This window comes from Haemorhous mexicanus, chromosome 21, assembly GCF_027477595.1.
Source record: "Haemorhous mexicanus isolate bHaeMex1 chromosome 21, bHaeMex1.pri, whole genome shotgun sequence".
Taxonomy (NCBI): domain Eukaryota; kingdom Metazoa; phylum Chordata; class Aves; order Passeriformes; family Fringillidae; genus Haemorhous; species Haemorhous mexicanus.
The window spans coordinates 3,449,440-3,472,307 of record NC_082361.1 but is presented as its reverse complement, the minus strand read 5'-3'; the positions used below and the strand labels follow the sequence as shown (position 1 = coordinate 3,472,307).

At 46.1% G+C, this 22,868-nt stretch overlaps 1 protein-coding gene across 3 annotated transcripts in view; it reads right to left on the bottom strand.

Moving 5' to 3' along the window:
- BRD3 (bromodomain containing 3) overlaps window positions 1-22,868 on the bottom strand; it is a 39,247-nt gene that overhangs the window by 7,458 nt on the left and 8,921 nt on the right. For all 3 annotated transcript variants that reach the window (XM_059864886.1, XM_059864887.1, XM_059864885.1), the window contains exons 2-10: window positions 13,168-13,494; window positions 12,142-12,279; window positions 11,039-11,186; window positions 9,384-9,598; window positions 6,565-6,936; window positions 2,262-2,390; window positions 1,694-1,885; window positions 1,117-1,352; window positions 321-613 (exon numbers count right to left, since the gene is read on the bottom strand). In XM_059864886.1, coding sequence (XP_059720869.1) covers window positions 321-613; window positions 1,117-1,352; window positions 1,694-1,885; window positions 2,262-2,390; window positions 6,565-6,936; window positions 9,384-9,598; window positions 11,039-11,186; window positions 12,142-12,279; window positions 13,168-13,368 — 1,924 coding nt within the window. In that variant the 5' untranslated portion in view covers window positions 13,369-13,494. The remainder of the gene's footprint in view (window positions 1-320; window positions 614-1,116; window positions 1,353-1,693; window positions 1,886-2,261; window positions 2,391-6,564; window positions 6,937-9,383; window positions 9,599-11,038; window positions 11,187-12,141; window positions 12,280-13,167; window positions 13,495-22,868) is intronic.

Genomic DNA, 22,868 nt, shown 5'->3' with positions numbered 1-22,868 from the left:
TATGCATGTAACACCTGACACAATGAGACTGAAACCTTTACAGGGCCTTCCAGAGCCTGGGTAAGTAATAAAGGCATCCCACAGGTCTTGCAGAGGAACACATTGGCTCTCCAGGTCTCTGCAGCAGGACACCATGAGAAGAAAGAACAGAGAAAAACAGGAAGTTTCTGTACATTTCCTTGGGAGAAAAGAATCTCTAAAAATTCCTGCCACCACATACCCAAGAGGTGGATAAGAGACTCTCAATACACATGCCCTGACTCCACAGGTGAGCCCAAGAGCTGCTGGGGGGGAACACGAGCCCTGGGAGGTGAACTTACAAAATGGTTTCCTTTGTTTTTTCTGTAAACAAGATTTCACGTATCTCTCCAGTTCTCGTAACGTTGTGGGCTTCAAGGTTTCAAAATCTATTTCAATCTCGTCAGGATTGGAGTCTCTGAGGGAAGGTTCTCTGGACTGGATGATGTGAACCACCCTGCCCAGCTTCTCCCCGGGCAGGCGGTTGATGTCCAGGCTGAGCTGTCGCTTCTCGTCATAGGTCATGGGCAGCCCTTCCTCCTCCTCATCCGAGTCGTAGGTTGCAGATGTCTGTTTGCCTCCTTTCTTGGGCTGCCTGGGGAGGTTGTCAAGCATGAAAACATTCATGGGGACACAGCAATGAATTCTTTTTTTTTTTTTTCCCTGACTCCCTCGTAACAAACATCCCCATGCTCTTGGCTTTGAAGCTCTCGTCAGATGGCTGGAACAGCACCACAAGTGCTGAAAAAGTTCAGCAGCCTGAGATCAGCTGTTGTGTTCCTATTATATTTTAGCCCTGTGAAGTGTGACAATGAGCCCAAGTAGCAGCAGGGGAGCAGCCATGAAATGGCACGTTCTTGGTGGCTACACAAAAGGCAACCCCCAAAACCTTATCTGAGAGCAATCAGGCAGGGATTCAAAGAGCTGGACAGTGAAAACACAGTGGTTCCACTGCCAGCTCCAAGTTAAAGACTCCCTGGAGTTGTCTGGGAATGGGAACAGTATTCAGCAGCAAATTAACAACTACTGAGCTTCCCCAGGAATTAAGGACAGAGCTGGAAGCTCTTGGCTCTCCCCTCAAGGCACCTCGGCTCTCACCTGTTAGCTGTGGTTGTGCTGTTCGCTTTCTTAGCTGGGGCTTTCTTCTGCTGGGCTTGTTTTGGTGGTTGAGCCACCTTGGGTTTCTTCTCCTCCTCAGCTTTGACTTTGTGCTTTTCTTTTTCCTTCTCTTTATCTTTCTTTTTCTTCTCTTTCTCCTTCTTCTCTTTTTTTTTCTTTGGTTTGTTCACTGGCGCTTGGGACAGTGCAGCCAGCTGCTCATGGACAGCTTTCAGCTGGGGGGAAACAGGGCAAAAACCATCAAGGCAAGGCAACTGCTGCCTCCACAAACCCTTCCCTCTACATCCCAAGGTGTAAGTATATCCTAAAGCCAAAAATCAAGCAGCTCATACTCTGGGATCCCAGAAGGAGGGAGAGAGCATCAGCACTGAGAGAAAAACCATCTTGAAGAAAATTACTGTTACATCCAACATGCACTGACTGCACAGCTGAATACTTTTCCCCTTAGGCTGGGAATGTTTCCCTGCACGCCAGCCTAGGTGGGATTTTTCAGGACACCATTCCTGCTGCTGTGCTCTGTTTAATGCAAGGACACACAGCTGGGATGGTGCAGTACCTGCTCCTGGAGCTCGGCCAGCCGAGTCGCCCGCTCCTCCTCGGAGTCGGAGCTGTCGGAGTCTGAGGAGCTCTCCTCGCTGCTGTGGCTGCTCTCTGTGCTTTTGCTCACCACTGGGGCTGTTGGGGGAGGTGGAGGGGGGGCCTCTGCAGGCTCATCGGGCATTTTTGCAAACCTCATCTCAAAGACATCCTGCAAAAAGGAGAAAAATTGGTGACCAAAGGAGCCTTGGCCACAAACAGCTCACTCTGGTCTCACATACATCAGAGGCAGGGTCTTTGTGCACTACAAGTAAATAATAACATACAGAATATGGTTGCTTATCTGGAAAGCCCAAGAAAATCCCCCAAAATTACTTTAAAACCAAGGATTATAATATTTTAGGAGCTGAACATGGCATTGGGCCCATGCCATGTGAAGAGCACAACAGTCCTGCAGAGAGCACGAAGCTCTTTGCAAGGGCTGGAGGAATCTCCCTTGTTGGTGCCAAGAGCAGATCCACACCTGGATCTCACCTTGTATCTGAACTAAAAAACACTCTGGAAGATGCATTTGCCAACACCTTTACCTGGAGCTTCCTGGCCATGGCCACCACCTCATGGTCTGGAGGATTGTACTTGTAACAATTAGAGAACATTAACCGAATATCTGCTGCAAAACCTTGTGCATCCTGGTATTCCCGACTGTCCATCTTTTTCTGCAAATAAACAAGCCAAAGGGGAAAGAAAAAAGAAAAGCCATAAGCAAAAGGCATTTTTAACAACTGCATGGAGGACACATGAACCTCAGAAGAGCCTCAAAAATCCCATCTAAGAGAATGGAAGTTTGATTTGGGTTATTGGTTCCTAAATAACATGCAGAGTTTCTGCTTTATAAAACAAGCAAACACCAGGCAACCAAAGAAGTTGATATCTCATAGAAGTTTAAACACTAAGATTCTAAGCTGGCCTTGTTTTCTAAGTAGTACAATATAAATCTGTCAGGGTCCACATTCTACCAGAAAACATTTAGAAATTATTAGAAAAATAATTTAGAAAAATGGATCAGGATCTAATAGAAACAAGGATCATAGATGGAAAGGGCAAGAGTCAGCAAGCAAGTTCCAATTACAGGAGTACCTGAAGTGTGTATTTCTACATATGCTTGGATATATTTGCCTTGTAAATCTGAAAGGGCAGAAAAGATCATGAAAAATCTAACTCTGACTTCCTGCTAGCAGAGGGCAGGAGGCTTGCCCTGCAATTCCTACAGCAAAATAGGCATTTACAGTTAAACTACAACTCCCACGCTTAAATTAAAAGTCCAACTGATAGAAATGGATACAGGCTTCACCCTTTATGAACCTACTCATAATGTTATTTCCTAGAGTAGTGAGGATAAATGTCAAATATTTGTACCTTGTTCCTTTCTCTTATTTTTCAGCTCTCACTTCCAGCCATTTCTCTTGCTGTTTGGGACTCAGTGACTTGGGTTTAGAGAGCAGTTTGTAGCATTCCTAGCACTTAATTGATTTGATGCATATATTACTACTATGTAAAAAACCTTAGTTCCAATTACTCCTGCTGAAAGGAACCAGAAGCTAACACTAGGTTTCATTTGCATTTAAAAGACCTGGGTTTAAAGAAATTCTCTATTTGCCAAGTGCTTACAGGCTTCCCTTTTGTATGTCTTGGGCACCTGTGTGCCCAGAGAAGGAAAGGGCTGACTGGCAGACAGACTGGGGACGTGATGGGGACAGACATCCCCCATCCCAACAGCAAGCAGGGATGCTCAGGGGCTGTCACCCACCCCTAGCTCTAGCGAAATTCCCATTTTTCACACAACTACAGAAATTTCACAGTTGTGATAGACCTTCTGTCTTGAAACACTGCAAAGACCCCTGGAGCTGTTTTTTGTTGTGAAAAGGGCAGAATTTCACCTCCAGGAATTCAGCTTCTGAGAGACCTGGTGCAGGGTGGTGACATCCCTGCAGCCTTGCTCCCTGCCGTGCTGCAGCCAGACATCTGTCAAACTTTTGTCAGGAGACCTCATTTTCCTGGTGAATAAACCAGGAGACAGCTTGGAAGGCACAGCACAAAAGCAGAAAGGGAAATAGGTTTGTGGTGCTCCTGTCTGAAAAGCCTCTCAGGCCAATTCCAAAGCAAAACATATGTTCAAACCAAAGGGCCCATTTATTTTAAAATACATCTTACTGCATGAAAGGCCTTTTTATATTTGTTTGGCATACTCAGGGTCTGATTATTGCCTATGAAATACATTCCAGTGTCTGAGGCTTTGCTTTTCATCCAAGCTCAACAGTTTTCTAGCTCTACAGTTTTTAATCTGTGGATTTTTGTTTTGTTTTATTATAAAGAATAATTAGCTTAACAAAGAAAAGCACTTTAAACCAGTGGGCTGGAATATCGTGTTATAAATACACTAGGAGATATCCAGCTGCTTACAAAAAAAAAAGTGATTACATTTACAACTGGAAATCAGGATTCAGGCAGGGCAGTTCAGCCATCCTCTGTCCCACAGACAGCATCTGCCACAGAAATCTCATTTTCCCCCTCAATCAATTGTTTAATCATCTTTACTGTTAATGAATTTATTTCCTCATGTCTAATGTTGTCCTGCTCACAGAGGACATAAAAATGTCTCCTCACTTTCAAGACCCTGAACTGCAGGAAAATGAAGGGGTGAGCAGAGTTACATCCCTGGAGGAAGTGCTTTATTCCAAAAGTAAACACCTTGTGGAAATCCTGCACAGCAAGGCTTGCTGCACTGAGCAAAGCAAAGGCAGAGACATCCATGTCACTGCTGGGACCTGGCAGCCAGAGGATGGAGCAGAAGAGGTGCTCCAGGGCCCCCAGCCCCACAGAGGGGGACAGGGATGTTCTGCAAGTGGTCCCTGCCTGCCTGGGGACAGGGCAGCAGCTCCAGCCTCAGTGCATCCCACTCCTCACAGGGAATTACAGCTGGTGCCTCTCTCCTCACACTTCCACCCTTTCCTACTCCAAGCAGTTCTGCCCTATCCTTCTCTGATAAAGAGAACTGAGGTGGTGAGCTCACAGATCCTGTCCCTTCAGCTGTTCCCATTCTCAGTCTGAGCCCCAGCACAAAATTCCAGCACATCCCTCTGCTCCTGGCTGCAGCAAGCTCAGCTACAGCCCCTCCATCTCACCTGCCCCTGGCACAGTGACAACAGCCAACCTGCCTCCTCCACCTCACACAGAGAAAACAACCTCCAAATCCTCCTGGAGACAACTCTGCCTGGGAAAAATTGCTCCTGGACATGAAGGATACTCTCTGGGGAAAATCAAACGTAACAGCCACAGAAATAAGAGACAAGATGTGTTACAGCTGCAGCAATGCTTGTGTTTTACTTTCTAACATAATTCTTCCCAGGTTAGTTTGGAGGCCCTTAGTTGTGCTGCTTTATCACAGCCATTGTCACTTGGGCAGAATTAAATCTAAAAACCTTTCAGAGCCACAGTGGAAGTCCCTGACACTGGAAAATGACACTGCCTGCAAATGGCAGGTTTCTGTTCCACACAGTGAACATATTATGAGCTGCATCTCTGAGAAGTCACACCATGATCTGCAGGCCAAGAGCAATGACAATAAAACACTCCATAAAAAACCAATACCAGACAGCACTTCAAACAACTTAATTAAGAAAAATACTACCATGTGGAATGAGAAACCCAGAGTCCTTAGGTGTAAAAGACTCCACTGGGTTTGCCATCAGCCTGTCTCCAATTTTCTACCCTACACTAGTCAGGTGCAGAGGGAGGATACCACCTGCACTTGCCAGAAAGGGGCAGAGGTGTACAATTTTAGAAGAATGAAGTCAGGACCTTAAAGAGATTTAAGGATGAATGAATCACCAACCCAAGAAATCACAACTTTGCACCTAGACTTTTCAGAACACAGCACAATAATCTCTTGCAATAAGAAAACACCTAAGCAAATGTGGAAATATTTGAGAGGGTCAGGATTTCACTCTGTCCATCTCTAATCTTCCTGCAATCACCTGGGGCTTCAACTAGCAGGCTGCAGGTATGTCTGGAGACCCAGAGAACCCCAAGGATGGATGCATGGCACATCAGAGTGTGACATGCTGCTCCTGGGTACCAGGGCAGGAATCACAACCACAGCTGCCATTCTGTCACCTGGGCATTCAGACAACCCCAGGCACTGGCTCAGCTGGCAGTAAAACCCTTCTGGCAGTGCCAGTGAAAGCCAGCAACAACATCTTCACCTCCTGCACATGAAAGTCTGCCCTCCACCAACACAGAATCCAGTGCCTGGCTCACAAGAAGATGGGAACTACAAGACATGGCTTTGCTTCATGGAGGGATTCAGCAAACCTCCAAACCTACTGGGAAAAACAATATTGGACTGTGCTAAGCTAAACTCTTGAGGAGCCAAGCATGAACCACAAAACCAGCACATATCTCCCTAAGTACCATCACATCCCAGTTGGAACTGCTCAGTGTAAGCCTATCTGCCACCACCAAGTAGGCAGGCAGCAGCTTCTGGAAATGGGATACCATCAATTGAATCCTATGAAATAAAGCACCTCCTCTTCTCAGAGTGCAACACAATCCTAAGAACAGCAGTTAAATACCTGGACTGTCCACAAAGAGGAGAGGATGCCATTGCACTTTGCTTTGTGTACATCATCTGCTTTGCAGGGCAGAAAAAAAAAAACCTGTCCCAGGTTATGGCAAAAAAGGGAGAGGGGAAGGAAACAAAATATAAAAATATCCAGCTGGTATCCAAACAGGTTCAGCTTCCACCCTTTCCCTTTCCCCCTCCCACAAAGGAGCCAATCCTCTGCAAGCAGAGGGACCCCCTGCAAAGAGAGGTGGTAAATGAGGACGTACTTTCACAGTACTGAGATCCATGGGGTGTTTGATTATATCGTGATAGTCATGTAATTCCAAGGCCTCTGCATCCACGGGCTTGTAAAAGGGCCATGCATAGGCTGCGTGCTTCTTGGAGAGCATCTCCTTGAGGATGCTGTCACAGTACTTGAGGTGCTCAGAGAGTTTGCCCTTCTTCCCTGCGTGCTGAGGGACCTCTCCATCCTCCAGGTCCTTCTTTGGTGGTTTGATGGGGCGGCCGCCGCTCTCCCTGCGCGCGATGATTTTGGCCTGTTTGGGGTCCGACAGCGGCGTGGGGGACTCGCTCCTGCTGGCAGTGATGGCAGACGTGGTGGGCGTGGTGGTGTCTGCTTTCCTCTTCACTCCCTTTTTCTGAAACGGCACAGGGACAGGCTCCATGAGGACATGCCCTGCAGAAACCCTAGCACAGCTCATCTATAGGAATGTGTCACCCTGTTGACGGAGTGACAAAACTATCCTTTGGCCCCTTAAAAAGGAAATAGGCCCAGAGGTTTCTCTCCTCAATTAGGTGAAAAGGCATCTCTAGGACCTGGGGGACTTCACCTCAAACTTAAGGATAGCTAACTGGACAGAAGCCAAAAAGTCCTGCCTAAGCAATTTACTAGAAAAGGAAGAGAATAAAGGAACTAATCACTTTTGTCAGGTGTTTACCAGGGCAAGGATCTCATGCACCTGGCTCGGTTTTTCTCTGTAAAGAGCTTTGTTATTTTGCCTTTTAATAAAACCTTTTTGTTTCCAACACTACCACAGAAGCCATCCTGCTGATTTTATGCCTTCTAAGGCAGCTGAGCTATCCTGGGTGTGAAATAGACCTCCAAGAGCTTATGAGACCTGGCTTGAGGAGACCCATATTTCACTCACCCTTAGTATTGCCTATCCTTTGACAGAAAAACCTCAGTTATTTCACTGGGATAAATGGGATTTGTGACTAGAGGCTCCAACACTGCATGTCACCTGAGCCACAGTAACCAACCATTTGCATGGCTCCAAGCCAAGCCCAACCATGCTGCAAAATGTGTTATTTCCCTGAGAGGGAAGCCAGGACTCCTACCTGGTGTTTGCCAAGGGAAAGGAGGGCACCCAGTTGATCACTGCAGCTCAGCTGATGCATAGGGACTGAGCAAGTGTCAGTAACTTAAGCACATGTCTGAGTCCCCAGTGGCAGGATCAGGCCATAAGTTCTGAACCAAAGCACATTAATCACCAAAGACCCACGAGTCCTCACTCCCCTGTTTTTAGTGGGTGTGCTAAGGTAGATTTTGCCTTAAGCAAATAAACCCTCTCACATAAATTCAAGCTGGGACTGTCCAGTCAGCTCTCTCGTGCTCCTATCAAGGATTTATTTCTCTGGAGAGGAAGATAGGGAGGAAGAAGTTCCTTAGAGAAATCTAAGGGAAATCTTAAGTAAATCCCAAGCAGAATTAATTTTGCAGTGTGTATTTGGCAAACTCACTTCTGGGCTCATCCTTGAGTTTTAAAATGAAATTGATTCTCAGAAGCAAGTTATTTGGACAGAAACTGAAATGTGAGACAGGTTTCTGAGGAGGACAGCTTAGCTTGCAAGATCTGACTAACAATTTCTCTAGCAATTCCCAAACTACTGGGTTAAAAAACAAAACAATTCTATGCCTCTGCTGGTCCAAGCAACTTCACAACCAAAACTGTTGCAGTTAATTCCACAGTTTAGATAAAAAGATCCCCAGCTTTCTCTGAGCTATGCTTTCATCATTTTTAAAGCAATTCACAGCTTGCTAAGAAAATTTCAATTATTTAGGTAATGTCTTCATTTACCCATAAATTAACATAATAAATAGCAAAACACCAGTGACAACTCCCAAAAGATTACTCAGTAAGGAAGACAGAGCTAATGCACCCAAAACCTGCAGGCAACATCAGTCTCCTCCAACTGGAGTGACAGGCTTGTCTTGAACTGGCTGAAAAGCAGAGAGGAACATTCCTAATGCTGGAGCCTGCAAACCTTAAAGGAGCAGCCCCAGTAAAATCAGGAGCTCAGTTAGAGGGAAGAGATGCTTTGGGCTGCAAACCTTAAAGGAACAGCCTCAGTAAAATCAGGAGCTCAGCCAGAGTGGGAAGAGATGCTTTGGGCTGCACACCTGAAAGGAACAGCCCCAATAAAATCAGGAGCTCAGCCAGAGTGGGAAGAGATGCTTTGGGCTGCAAACCTTAAAGGAACAGCCTCAGTAAAATCCAGCCCCAGTAAAATCAGGAGCTCAGTTAGAGGGAAGAGATGCTTTGGGCTGCAAACCTGAAAGGAGCAGCCCCAGTAAAATCAGGAGCTCAGTTAGAGAGGGAAGAGATGCTTTGGGCTGCAAACCTGAAAAGAGCAGCCCCAGTAAAATCAGGAGCTCAGTTAGAGAGGGAAGAGATGCTTTGGGCTGCAAACCTGAAAGGAACAGCCTCAGTAAAATCCAGCCCCAGTAAAATCAGGAGCTCAGTTAGAGGGAAGAGATGCTTTGGGCTGCAAACCTGAAAGGAGCAGCCCCAGTAAAATCAGGAGCTCAGTTAAGAGAGGGAAGAGATGCTTTGGGCTATTTGGTGTAAAATGTGGAGAATTCCAAGAGGAGCAGCAGCACAGGGGAAGGCTGTGAAAGGAGAGGCTGGAACCGGGCTGGAGCAAGCACAGGTGCCATCACCTGGGCTGGACCGTGTGAAAAGTGGCAGAAGTGTTCTCAACCCTCTCCAACCCAACACCCAGCGATGACAGCAGGACCGCAGGGGTCCAGCAGCGAGGACTGGCAGTCCAGTCCCTCTCCTGCGGAGGAACTGCCCGCATTTACCTTGACGACCGGGGGCGTGGGAGGCACCACGGGCATGATCGGAGCGGCGGGCGGGGGCGGGGCGGCGGCGGCAGGGGCGGCGACAGGCGGGACATTGGCGGTGATGGTTGGCACGGGGGTGGCAGCGATGACGGGCGTCTGAGACACGGCTGGAGGGACGGTCTGGAACGGGGCGGGCGGGGACACGGAAGACACGGCCACGGCTTGCTGCGCTCCTTTCAAACGAGAGGGGAAAGGTGCCGGTGGTCACAGCTGGGAGAGTACTGGGAGCAAACTGGGCTTGGCAGAGGGATCCCAAGGAGAGCACAGAGGACACAGTGGGATTTGCTGTTACACCCAGGGTACAAGAAAAGTGAGGAATGTCTGATCTAAGTCCTTGTACCACGGGTTTAGGTCAGCCACACGCAAAATAATTGCAGCTTTTCACATGGAGTGTTGCTGTGAGACAGCTTTCAGCCCTTGGATGCTCCCAGAGCTGCAGTGAGCTCAGGAGAACAGCAGGAGCTGGAACAGTGGGAGGTGTTCACACCATGCAAATGGCAACAACCACTGCCCTGAGCCACCTGAGCAGACAGGAGTCCAAAGCACTTCAGATTTGCCACAGGTGCACAGGGGGGGATTCTTGGGGCTGTGCAGGACAGGAGTTGGGCTCAGTGATTCCTGTGGGCCCCCTTCCAACTCTATATTTTATGATTCTCAGTAGAGCTTAAGCATCCTGATGCTCCCAATGTCCCTGATGCTACACCTGCACTGCTAAAAACCTGCCCAGTGGTGTAACATAAGGGGGACAAACCTACTACCTATAACCAAAGCAGCAATCCTCCTTCTATGTTTTATCAAAGGATGTTGAAAAGATACATCATCATTAATTTCTCTGAGCTTGGATAGATTTATAGCTCCATTTAGCACCTGAAGTGTGGGAAAACAGAGGAACAATTGAGCTTCCCAGTGCAACAATTAGACCTTGTTTAGAGAAACAAAAATTACTCTCATCATTTAACTCAGCCCACACAAGGTCCTTTATGAACTGTTTTGCCATGCTTGGACATTTTAGTCCTAAATCCATTTACAATCAATTCTAGGTAAGCTGAACTAAACTTACTTTCCACTGATATGCAATAGTGCACATAGCCTTTTGCAATGGCTTAATAAATCCTTTAATTTTATGATGTTGCAACCATGTGTGCAAAAGGAAAATATACAGGGTTTAGGGAATTAGCAGAATTTAAATCCAAGTCTCTGCTCTGCCAGATTTCTGCCAGGACCCAGGGTGAGCTGTGCAAACCCAAATCTGTAAAGACTCTCCATGCCATGCTCTGGCACTGGCAGCAGACTGGCATTTCTGACCATCCTGGGGTTTTTTTTTTTTTGCATAGAGAAGCAACAGCACTGCCTTCCCTCCCTGAAATGCTGCCTGGATGGGCAAACCACAGATGGCAAGACTGGTGTGACAAATGCAGGGTGGCCTTGAGACAGACGAGCCCTAAAACCCTGAGTGAGCATCTCCCAGACACCTCACACCTTCCTCCCCACTGCTTTAACTGTGGGACCACGCTCTCCCTTCCCAGCCTCTTCACCATCTGCAGAGTCCAGCAGCTCAGGAGGTGGCTCAGGCCTTGGGAACAGCTCCCAACACTCCCTGCATGGATCCCTACCTGCGCTCTGTGTGCCTGCGGAGGGCTTGCGACCTTTGCCTTTAGGAACTGGGGGCAGCAATTCCACCTCCTCCTGAGGCATCTGGGCAACCTTCTGCAGAAATATCTTCTCCAGGGCTTGGGCCATGAGGACAATGTCATCTGTGGGCTGCACAAAGAAGAATATGAGCCTTTGTTGTATCATTCACATATCTGAAGCAGGGAGCTTGAAGACCAGGCTTAGAAAACACTGAGGCCCTTCAAATAAATTATGGTATTCAAATGCTGACAATAAACAGATTAGCTCTTCTCCCTCCTCTTGCCACTCTCCTGCTCTTCTATTCTGCTCTAGCATGCAATAATTACAGCCCCTAAGTGTGCTGCATGCAGAGAATTATCAGGAGTTCAGAAGGAGCCTGATAAACCAGTATCCAGTGCAGCAGTGTGGAAGCAGCAAACTGGAACGGATGAGCTGTCCTTCCCTGCTTGCCAGCAGGTCCAAGGGAAGAGGCTAAACACACATTCTGTGGCTCAAACTAATTAATTTGTTTGTTTCAGCTGTTCTCCAGTCCGGGTCTATGATGACAAATGACTGGAGAAAACAGAACACAAAGAATTTTAACAACCTAACAAAACAGCAAGCAAGCCAAACCCAAAATAATAATAATAAGCACTTTAAATGTGTGTAAGTGTGAACATACTTATGGAGACAGAGTCAAAGAACAGAGTTATGATTCCTGAACTCCTTTCTGCTGCTAACAGGTACTATTTAGTGCCAGACAGTCTAACACACAGCATTAAAGCACCTCAAAACACCTGCAGAGCACTACATTAAGTGCAGCTCATCCCAGAAAACTCCTAACTGACAAAAAAAGGAGTAAAAACTTGCTGCATAACCCCAAAACAGAAATCTACCTATAATTAAAAGGCATATTTGCCATTGTAACTAGTCTGGGGGAAGAAAGAGGCAGCACAAAGACAGCTTTGTGCATTTCAAGTAACGTGGTTGCAATTAGTGGCATTTCAAATCCTTGCAAGGAGGGCCCAGAGCCGGCCCTGCTCAAAACCTGCACAGTAACAGGGGTAGGTGGGTGTTTTCTAAAGGCTTTTCTGGGATTTTTTACCTTGTTATAAATGTAACAGTTTGTAAACATGGTGTTGAAATCCTGCATACATTCACTGGCACTCCAGTAATAGTTGTGCTCCAGGCGCTTCTTGATCGTCCCCATGTCCATGGGGTTTTTTATTATTTTGTGATAATCCTGTTGGAAAACCAGGGAGGATGTTACATCTTCTGATTCAGTTTTGTTCACATCTCCCTCTAACCCCTGCTTTCTTCTCATCCCCCTTCCTAAAAAACACCCCCTCAAATTTTGTGGAAATCGTAAATGTAAATATATATTCATTTATTTTCTAATTTGTATCTTTTTTAGTCTTACCATTATTTTGAACCTGACTCCAAAACATACAACCTCCAGTCTGGGAATCAGCATTTCTACCTCCCTTTTTAAAAGGCTGCCTCTGGCACTCAGAGAAGTTTATCAGGGCTGGTTAAAACTGTGCTCAAAGTTTCAGTCTCTAATTTTAAGAGCATTTTGGCCTTTAAAAGATTTCCACCTGTTAACCCAGTTTCTCCCTGGGCTGGTCCGGAGCACCTGCAGAGGCTGTGATTAGGGGATGCTGCAGGGCTGTGTAGTGTCATTTTCTGGTTCTGGATTAAAGCACGAAAGCCTCTCCTGCTGCACATGAAGTCACTGGCTGAGCCCATCAGGCACTGATATTTCCCCTCCAAGCAATCCCAGGCACTGATATTTCCCCTCCAAGCAATCCCAGGCACTGATATTTCCCCTCCAAGCAATCCCAGGCACTGATATTTCCCCTCTAAGCAATCCCAGGCACTGATATTTCCCCTCCAAGCAATCCCAGGCACTGATATTTCCCCTCCAAGCAATCCCAGGCACTGATATTTCCCCTCTAAGCAATCCCAAGCACTGATATTTCCCCTCCAAGCAATCCCAGGCACTGATATTTCCCCTCCAAGCAATCCCAAGCACTGATATTTCCCCTCCAAGCAATCCCAGGCACTGATATTTCCCCTCCAAGCAACCCCAAAACTGACCTGACCACCACAAAAGACGACAGAAACGTACCGGCAAATTCAGTTTAATTGCATCAACAGGCTGGTAGAAAGGCCAAGCAAACTGATGCTTCCACAAGGTCTTCACCACAACATTTTGCATATATTGCAGCTGGTTGGTTTTCCGGCCAGGTTTGTTGGGATTTGTCACCTCTGGAGGCGGCGGATTCACGGGGCCCTGAGGAGCCTGGATGGCTGAGGCGACTGCCGACATCTTCCTGCTCGGGCTCTCACTCGCTGTCACTGCGGCAGCAACGGGGAGATTTTCTTTCTTCCTTTATGCTCCCTGAATGGGACTGACATCCCATTTCCAGGGTGCAACCATACAACCTAGAGCAAACTAGAAAGAGAGAGAGGACAGGGTGTAAATGCAGATTTTTGAAGCAGGCAGGTTGAGACATTTCTTCTTTGGACAATATTTAAACTCACACTCTATACCCTCAACTGACTTTGTTCCTGTGGCACAGTTTATCTTGGAGATGGAAACAGTTCAAGACCCAAGGGACAGTGGAACAGCAATTCCCAAATTCAAAGCCTGCAGAGACACGACAAGCTTCATGGGACTAGTTCTTGCTTTAGCTGGCTCAGAGAGCATCTTCATGTCAAGAAAACACCTGGGGCAGCCTAAGAATCCGCTCAGGGAATACAGTTAGGATGCAATGCAGACTCCATGAGTGCACTGATGCAAGCTGCTAAATCCACAGCTTCCAGCTCCATGTCAACTGAAGTGCATTGTCTCTAGACCCATGCTGCCTGGCCCCAAGTCAGCTCACAGGGCTCTGCTCTGGTGCAAGGGATAGTCTGAAATCCCATAATGAAGAGCAGACAGCAGCTGCCAGAGGACCTCAGTCCAGGGAAATGAAAGAAGGGGCAGAGTGAGATGCTGTGAACTGCTGAGAGCAAAAGGTGTCACCAAAACCAGCCCAATTTGAAGTGATCTGCACTTTGAATCTTATAAATGTCTTATTATGCCTCTTACTGCATGCACCTGACTGGTTTTGACCCCAGTTTTACATTAAAGTTTAGAGATCCAGGCTGAAATAATAACTGGTGTTACACTGATATCCCATGACCTGGCTCAGACAATGCTGTCATGTTCTCTCTCAAAGACACATTTGAAATAGAGGAGAATACATAAATTGCATTATTGTATTCTGGTTTTCCCTCTGCAAACTGCAGAGGTAAAAATAGCCCAGAATCACTGTGCCTCGTGTAGCATATGGTAAACAGCTTTGCTATGTCATCTTCCATAAACATTGGATATTTCAGCTCACATCAGGGCTGCAGCTACTCTTCTCATGGCAAACAGACCACAATCACTTTCTAGAGGCAAATTATTTCAAATATGTTTAGAAAGCCATACAAATAGTCTGACATATACTTTTTGGTTGAACAGAGAAACATGAGCAGGGACAGAAGGAATGAAAAAGCAGGGAGACATCCTAGGAAAAACCCAAAAACCTCTGCTTTAATACAGCCCTAATCATCTCTACTGAATATCTGGACTAAATATAGAACATCAACTTACCCTGTGAGCTGCTGATTAGATGAAGGCAAAAAGTAAACACATACCTAACTTGGGGAAATTTTACCAAAATAGCTGTGTACAAACAAAAAGATCTGCAGCAGAGAGGGAGGGAACTGCTAAAAACCTAAAGCAAATCCCTGTGTGAATACATGTGATTATTCGTGCAGGAAACAGCCAAGTCCAGTTCTGATGCTGCCACCATTTGTTCAACACCCACTACATTCCAAGGATGGAGAAAAATGCCAGTAGGACTCTCTTCTGCCATGGATTTAGGTATAGCTCCAGAATCAGGCTTCTGGTCCCTGTTTTTTGATAAATCAGGAGCCCAGCTTAGTTCCAAAAGGATTGGTTTCTCATGTGCTCATGCTGCTGGTGGCAGGCAGGGTGATCAGCAAGCAGCCAAAAAGGGAGCTGGAATCCTCTGGACAAGGAATTTCATAACTAGAATGTTACTTGGGATTTCAGATTTAGATGAAACTGGGGAAGGATTTTCTCCCAGTGTTCCATCAAGTCAAAGCAGCAGCAGAAATACTGCAAAATTCAATCTTCAGATCGAGGGGGGTAAATAGACAAAGAATTAAAAACAACAAAAAAAGGATAATTAGGAAGTTTCACTCAGTCTCCTTCTGGGGAGCTGCCTGCATGGATTCAGGTTTCTGAGCAACATCCATCATCCCAGAGAATGCAAGGCTGGCTACAGGTCCCTGGTGACCACCACTGAAACATTTTGTTTGCTGTCTTCTTGATTAACAAACTGAATCCAGTGCAAGGATTGAGGGGAAATAAAACACCCACAGAGAGCAATTCCTACTGCTAGAGAGCATTTGGGTCACAAGTTTGAAACTATGAAGTGTAACTGAAGTCTTCCCTTTAAATAACCTGAGGCTAAATATGAGTCTCAAACTCCAATTTGATAAGGATTTTTAATTAATTTGTATTAAATCCCAGAACTGTAATTCAACAAACCACAGACCCATAGCTCCTACCTCTCTCAGACTTTTTCTCCTTGACCTTAGCCAAGGCTTTCAGTATCTTCACCCCACAGCTCCTCATCTGTGCCATGGAGATAGTGGGAGCTCCTTTCTGTCCCCACCCAGCAGAGAAAACTCTCTGGCACAGGCACTGCCTCCCCACAGGGCCATTTTGATCCTCAAGCTTAAACAAGGCTTCTACAGTCCACATAAAAGCATGGAACAGTCATCAGTGACACAATTCAGAAAGGATTTTAATTAAGAACATTACCAAAACAAGGAGGGGCAGAACCATGACAGCCAACTTGGTCAGTTCCTGCTCCCTCTTTACCATCCATGCTCCAACACACCAGATTTTACACCCAAAAGTGGCTCCAAACCTCCCAGCAGCACTGGAACAGAATTGCTGGATCCTGCAGAAGGCAGAAATAGCAACCTGGGCTATTTGGCAGCACTGGAAGCACTGTCCTGCCATAAATAAAGCTTTAATGTGCCTCACTGCACCTTCAACCCTTGGTCCAGCAGCTGCCTCACCCTTCACTGGGGAAGCTGCTTTGATACTGGATCACTTTGTAATTTTTAAAACTAAGAATTTGCTTCTATAGCCATTCCTTTACCTTAAAAAACTCCAAATGGTATCATTTTTATGAATGTAAAAAGCAGGACTACGAGGAATCTGGAAGATGAGGGTAAAAATGCTTTGGAAATGTCCAAAAGGCAATGACTTTGAATTAAAGATAAATTAATGCCTGAGAAATCTAGTCCATGTGAAACATCATTTATTAAGTGAGGGAAGTGAGAGCCCTGACCATCTGACATCCCAAATTACCACACAAATCACCCAAGAGGAAACTTCAGTAGACCCACAGAGAAAAATTAAGCAAGCTTCTACAAACTGTCCCGTAATTATAGGCAGAATTGAACTACACAGCTCTTGTCTAAACACTCCAGCATCCTCTGAAACTGCACTGGCATCAATAACTATTTCAACTATTAGGGACAGTGACTCAGGACATCACTGTACAAGGAACTGTACAAGCCTGGAGTGAAGACTGCCAAAACCAGACACCATGTGCACCTTCCAGTGAGGGGCCAAGGTGAGACTTCTTTTAGCCCTGCAGTAATATCTTCCTAAATTTTAATTTTAAAATCACTACTTATCCTGCTCCTCAGGCCTATGATGTTCAAGTAGCAGGAGTTATTCTTGATTTCTCTGTCTGCACAAGTGGTTTTGATATTACAAGTTTAAAATACACCCTCCTTAAAGTGCTGTCATACAGAAAGAGTGAACACTGCTTCTCCTTCTTATTCAATTTGAGACAGTAATTAAAAGCAAAACCCAAAACCTCAAAGAAAGGAGGTTTTTAAGTCCTGGAGTTTAAGTCTTTTTCTGCTAAGTTGCAACCTCAGTGTGGCAAACCAGGCATCAAAAACCCAGCTAGGTTGGATGGATTTTTTCTTTAAAAAAACCCTTTTCTTCCACCGAGTCCCTCACACAGGGTCAGTCAGCAGAGAGACAGCTGGCATGGAGAAAACATGTAAATAATTCCCTGCACTAGCAGGATAACATTTTCCTGTCTGCAGTGGTGGGGACTATTTTAAAAGCAGCTCTGAAGCCCCATGAAGTGTGCAGTGTGCCAGCTCTCCTGCTGCTCCAGCCAACAGCTCTGCCACTTCCTTTGGCAGTGCCCAGCATTTAACGGATGCTTTGCTCCCGTGCAGGACCCGATGGGGTTTGCTTGGATTGAAAACTTACAGCAAGCTTTATGGCAGCCTGGCAGTCCAACAACTCCTTGGTTTTCCCCCCTTTGGTATAGTATTTCTGCCTGGTTACTTGGACATTGATCAAAATCTGGCAGAATTCCAGCTCGGCAAAGAAACAGCCACATAAATCTTCCCGTCAGGGAAAATTATGGAGTTTGAGAGATGTTCCTTGACCTCGTTGTTATCTGCACATTTTTATTTACATTACAGTAGCACACAGAGGCTGGGCAGAGACCAAGGTCCCTTAGCAGTTCACACTCTGCACACACAAAGACCCTGTTTCTTCCTCAAAGGGCTGCTGCTCACAACTCACACTTTACACCACGGTGAGGTGACTTGCCCACAGCCCCCCAGTCAGCAGCCAGACCCAAAATTTGCCAGCAGGGCAATCAGAGCAGTGTCCTCCAAGCTGCTGCTCCAAGCATTGCTCCCCCACATTGGCTCCTTGCAGCCTCCAAAGCAGATTCTCAGTCTCTTTTTTCCAAACAGTTGGAAGCCCAGCCTTGGTCATCTTGCCCAGACTTTCTCTGCAGGAGAGGTTTAGCACTACTGAACCTCAATACAAAGTCAGGTAAGGTTATTAATGAGGGTTGTACCCATTTCATTCTATGGCTGTAGAAATTAAGGGCTACATCAGTCTCCTCAGAAGGAAACAAAACTTGTGGACGCCTCCTTTTCCTCCTCCTTTGCCTTCCCTTCCCAGCCCCACAGAGGAACTGAACTTTAGGCAGCTTTCAGTACCTACTAACATGTCAGCAGGGATGGTGTCTTCAAACACAAGGGATGTGCAATTTGAGAGCAAGACTTGAGGAGAGACAAGTTGCTTTATCAGCCAACCCTGCCCTGGCAGACAGGCACACTACACACAACACGCCACCCCCTCAAGACACTGGGATTTACACTTTGCCTCACTGCAGGAACTGGGAATTTGGCTTGCAGTGCCCCTATGGCACACTGCAGCACTCTGAAAGTCCTTTCAGCCTTCCTTGCTGTCTCTCAAATCATTAATTCCACACTTCACAGATTTGCTTTTCATGCATATTATTTTGAGCACCGCCCTAATAACATCCTGAGACTGGGAGATGCAACTGTGTCCTGAGCTCACCTCTGCATGAGGGAGGGGAAAAGATCACAGCAGATTAAGTCAGTTCCTTGGCTTTTGACTTGGTTGGTTTAATGCTCATTAGATTATGCAGATGGCTTTCCTACCCTTGGTCTCTCCTTGGCTATTATAAGAGCAGGTGTTTCCTCAGTAAGGAGCCTGTGGGCTCCTAGCCAGTAGGTAGGAATCAGCCAGGAGTAACTGGTAAGTTCAGGGGTCTTCAGTTTTGATGCCTGCTCAGTGCTCCCTGCAAATCACACTGCTGTAAGATCTCTGACGAGATGCCTTCAAACCCAGGGGCAGCCAAAAAAAGCAATGGAGACTTATAAACACTGTTAGGCACCTCCAATAAAGTGATGGACTTTCTGATAATTTGAGTATTTCTCTCCCCCAAGTCACTAATGCCACAGGAAGCACCTTCTGATCAAGTCTGAGCAGGAATTTAAATGCATGTCACACACAAATCAAATGGGGCTCAACTGATTTCTAAATGCAGCAGTTTCAAGTGCAGGGAGTGATGTTTAACACTAAACCAAGTTCATTTTCATAGCTTTGAATTTGGCTTTGAGAACAGTTTTAAGTGACCAATGTCAGTAATGAATTAGGCATGGTTGACCTTCCTTTGCATTGGGGAGGGCAGAATGACCTCCGGACATCTCTTCCTGCCCTGCTTTTTGTGGAAAACACAGAGGCAAATTTCAACTCAGACTATGTTGGGTTTGTGCAAGCTCCTGAGTTACAGGGTTTTGTTAAAAAGGCTACAGGAGGAAGGAAAAGTGAGTGGTTACACAGCTTACCCTGTGCTGGATTCCTGACTGAAGGAGCTCAGCCACCTTTGAGACCTGACTGCAGTAAGGTCTGGACTCAGATGAGCTCAACTGCACTTGTAAAAAATCAGCCAGGAGGTATTTCAGCAAATTAACTGGGTTGCCTATCATGAAAAACTTAACAAATGCTTAGCTGTAATAAATAAGATCTGTGAACAGGTTCCAGAGTACTTGGAGTAGCTGGTGGCTTGCACATCCAAGTCAGCAGGATGGGAATGGGTAGGTGCTTAACAGGAAAATGCTGGTGGTTGTGCCTCTCACAAGATGCACAAATTACACCTTTATGGCAATGGAAAAAAAACTGTTGGGCTTTTACATAAGAGATTTGGCATAGCAAGTGAAGTGTTTGGGATAACCACATGTCTGGGCAGACTCTGCTCGTGCCATTTTTCCCCTAAGGCAAAGGTGGAGATGCAATGGAATTACCTTGTGTGACCCACAGGGCTGAACCCACAGCACCTAATGGGGGCAGAGCCAGGGAGAAACCAGACAGCCAAAATTTACAGGGGAAAGATCCTGCTCAGAGCAGATTTTCTCTCCTATCCAGTGCACTGCACACTTATTTGGCACCTCCTAACACCTGTAGGGGTGACTGCAGCCCCCCAAAAGCCCCTGTGCAGCAGCAGCACTGCAGCCTGGGACATCAGGCAGAAAGGAAGCACTGGGAAGGTGCTGGCACATGGCCACATACCATCCATGCTCTCAACGTGTCAGGAGCAGGATGAGGGGCAGGAGAGCTCAGGGAGGCAGGAATGTGGCTGAGGGCACACTGGAAGTGCACTGCAAACCACAACACAGCCAGCAGCCCAGTCCTCTGGGATTCAGGAACCACTTCAAGCCTGATCCTGCAAAGTGCTCAGCAGCTTTCCCCTCTCACTCAGCTGCAAGGACTCTGTGGCTCAGCACCTCACCACAGAGGGTTTTGCAGACTTATCACCTGCAAGATACAACTAATTGGTCAATCAAGATAAACTTCTTTCTAAGGAAGATTTAAGCACAGGCAGGAACAAACTTAAGCTCTGCACACTTTGTGGTTTCTCTACTTGAGTCAATTCTTTTTCCAGCTGTTAGAGAGAGGTAAAATGACAAGGGAGGTTCAGTGCTGCACATCTGGGGCTGGAGACTCCTGTCAGGCTGCTCAGATGTGTGGGTGCTGCCACAGCCTCAGTCACAACAGCTGGGAGAGCTGAGGGTGTCAGTGCCACCCAGCCCTGCAGAAGAACAGGATCCCAGCAAAGAAATCCCACTGCACAAGGGCAAGGGGTGCAGGAGCATGGAGATCCTGCTCTCTGCCACAGCAATTCCTAAAACAGCACAAAAAGAAATTGTAACCTAATCAAGAAGAGATATCTCCATGTTTACATGAAAATTGGCCAAGGAGTGGAAAACTTCTGGTGACCCCAAATTCAAGGCTTGCTGATGGGCACAGCAAAAGACTCCACAGACTCAGTCACAACTCCTGCAGGCTGGCCAATTCTGCAAATTCAGAACTGGCACAAATGCTGTCTGCTGGATGCCTTCTTTGTTATTCCACCTCTCTCTGTTTCTGGAATTACTATCACTTTCACACAGGGACAAAATCCATATTTCCACTTCTACTCACCTCTGGTTTTGCATTCAAATCCACACTTCAAGGACAACCAGAACTACAAATCCATTTCCTCACCTGGGTTTGAACCACAGTCACCCTTTCTAAGCATCCTTCACATCAGCATCACCAACTGCTCTGAAAGTGGGAAACAAACTGTGTGACAAGCTGATGCTCCTTAAGCTTGAACTTGCTTGTAACAGATTTCAGTGGCAGGGAATCTCTGAATTCCTGCTTGCCCAGCCATCAGAAAATGCACATGGAGCAAAAGAAAAATCTCACTTGCTGAGAACTGTTAAGAAGAAAGCAGTCAGCTAAAAGTGCAGGAGCAACAGGTCCATCCTGGACACACCACCCCAGTGACAAGCAGCAGGCTGAGGCTGTTATTCATTTCAGAACTGGATGATAATGCTGAATAGTCTTAACCTGATACTCAGTGGCTCCAGCAGAAGTCAGCCTGGGGCTGCTTCTGCTTATATTCCTTCAGGAAACAAAATTGGTGGATAGAAACAGATATAAATACTACCAAGCAGATAAACTGCAAGACAAAACAGGCAGCTATCCCACACTCTATGGGAGAAAACAAAACATAGAGAAAGGAGGGATGAATAGAGTGAAGAGACAGAAGTGAAAGCTCCCTGTTTCATGCAGTTTAAAAATATGATTGACCACAGGCTGCTGTTAAATGCTGGATCACACCCAGACTACTTTTCTGAACTACAGGCTAAAGCATCATAACCCATCTCCTTTCAAGGCTCTGCCTCCTTATCTGATTTCCCATATTTCCCCTATTCCTTTACAGCCTCCCTTCTCCAATAGTGACACTCCTGACCATTCATCCTGTGACTCCAGCAAACCATTCTGCCAATTTCAGGTCAACGCACTGTATTTCAGATAAATTATTAAAAAAACAACCAAACTAACTGAAATGAGAACAAAAAAACCCCACACACTGTGGCCCTGTCTCAAGTTTCAGCTGATGCGTGCACAGCAGCAGCATTTAGGTACAGCCAGTAAAGCAGAACGTGGCAACACCCATACAGGGTCCAGAACTCCTAATGGGATTATTTTACATCCTCACTCTCGTTTTCTGCTTTTTAAAGGATGAGATGCATGCAGTTAAACATTTGAGTCCTGAAAAAGTCAGCTCTTCCTCTTTTTAATCAGCATATTGTGCTCTGTGTACTTTTAGAGCATAAGGAAAAGCCTCAAACTCACTCTGTTTGATTCAGCATACAGTGAATAAAGGACACACAGCCTTTCCACAACAGGTTTTGTCATGATTGTTTCTTTCTCTGCACTTTGATTTCCAAAAAGAGGGATTATTGGACAGAAAGCTTTTTGAAGAAAAGTCTAAAAAAAGGAAAAGAAAAAGCCACAAGAGCTCAACTACTTCCCTGCTGGGCAGAGCATCTCTGAGCATCTGCTGTACCTGCACAGAATTATAAAAACTCCTGCTACAAGCCAGCCTGCTGACAGGTCTGACACCCCAGGCTGCAGGCTGGTTATCCCCCACTTGGAAAATGGAGATATCAATATTTCCACTGCCATCTGCAATTAAAGTCATTAGCCTTTCCCCACGCATTTATAGATTAACCCCTTCTCAGTGTTATGGTTGCATTAATTTTAAAGGAAGGGGAAAAAAAAGAACCAAGAGCACAAAGGAACTTGTATTTACAGGGTGTTTACATACCATCACTGGGCTTTCTGGAAACAACTTCTTGACTAAGTACAACACTCCTTGTGATTGGAAGAAAGAGCAAAGCTAAAACTGCCATCTGCTTTATCCCTTTGCCCACAATGCAGCACTCTTTAAAAACATTTCTAAAAGATAAACCACAACACCCAAAAGGCCTTTAGTGGCACCTGTTGGGGGGGGGGGGGGTTAGATACAGTCAAATTCCACTTCCAGCTGAGTTTAAGGGGCTACAGAA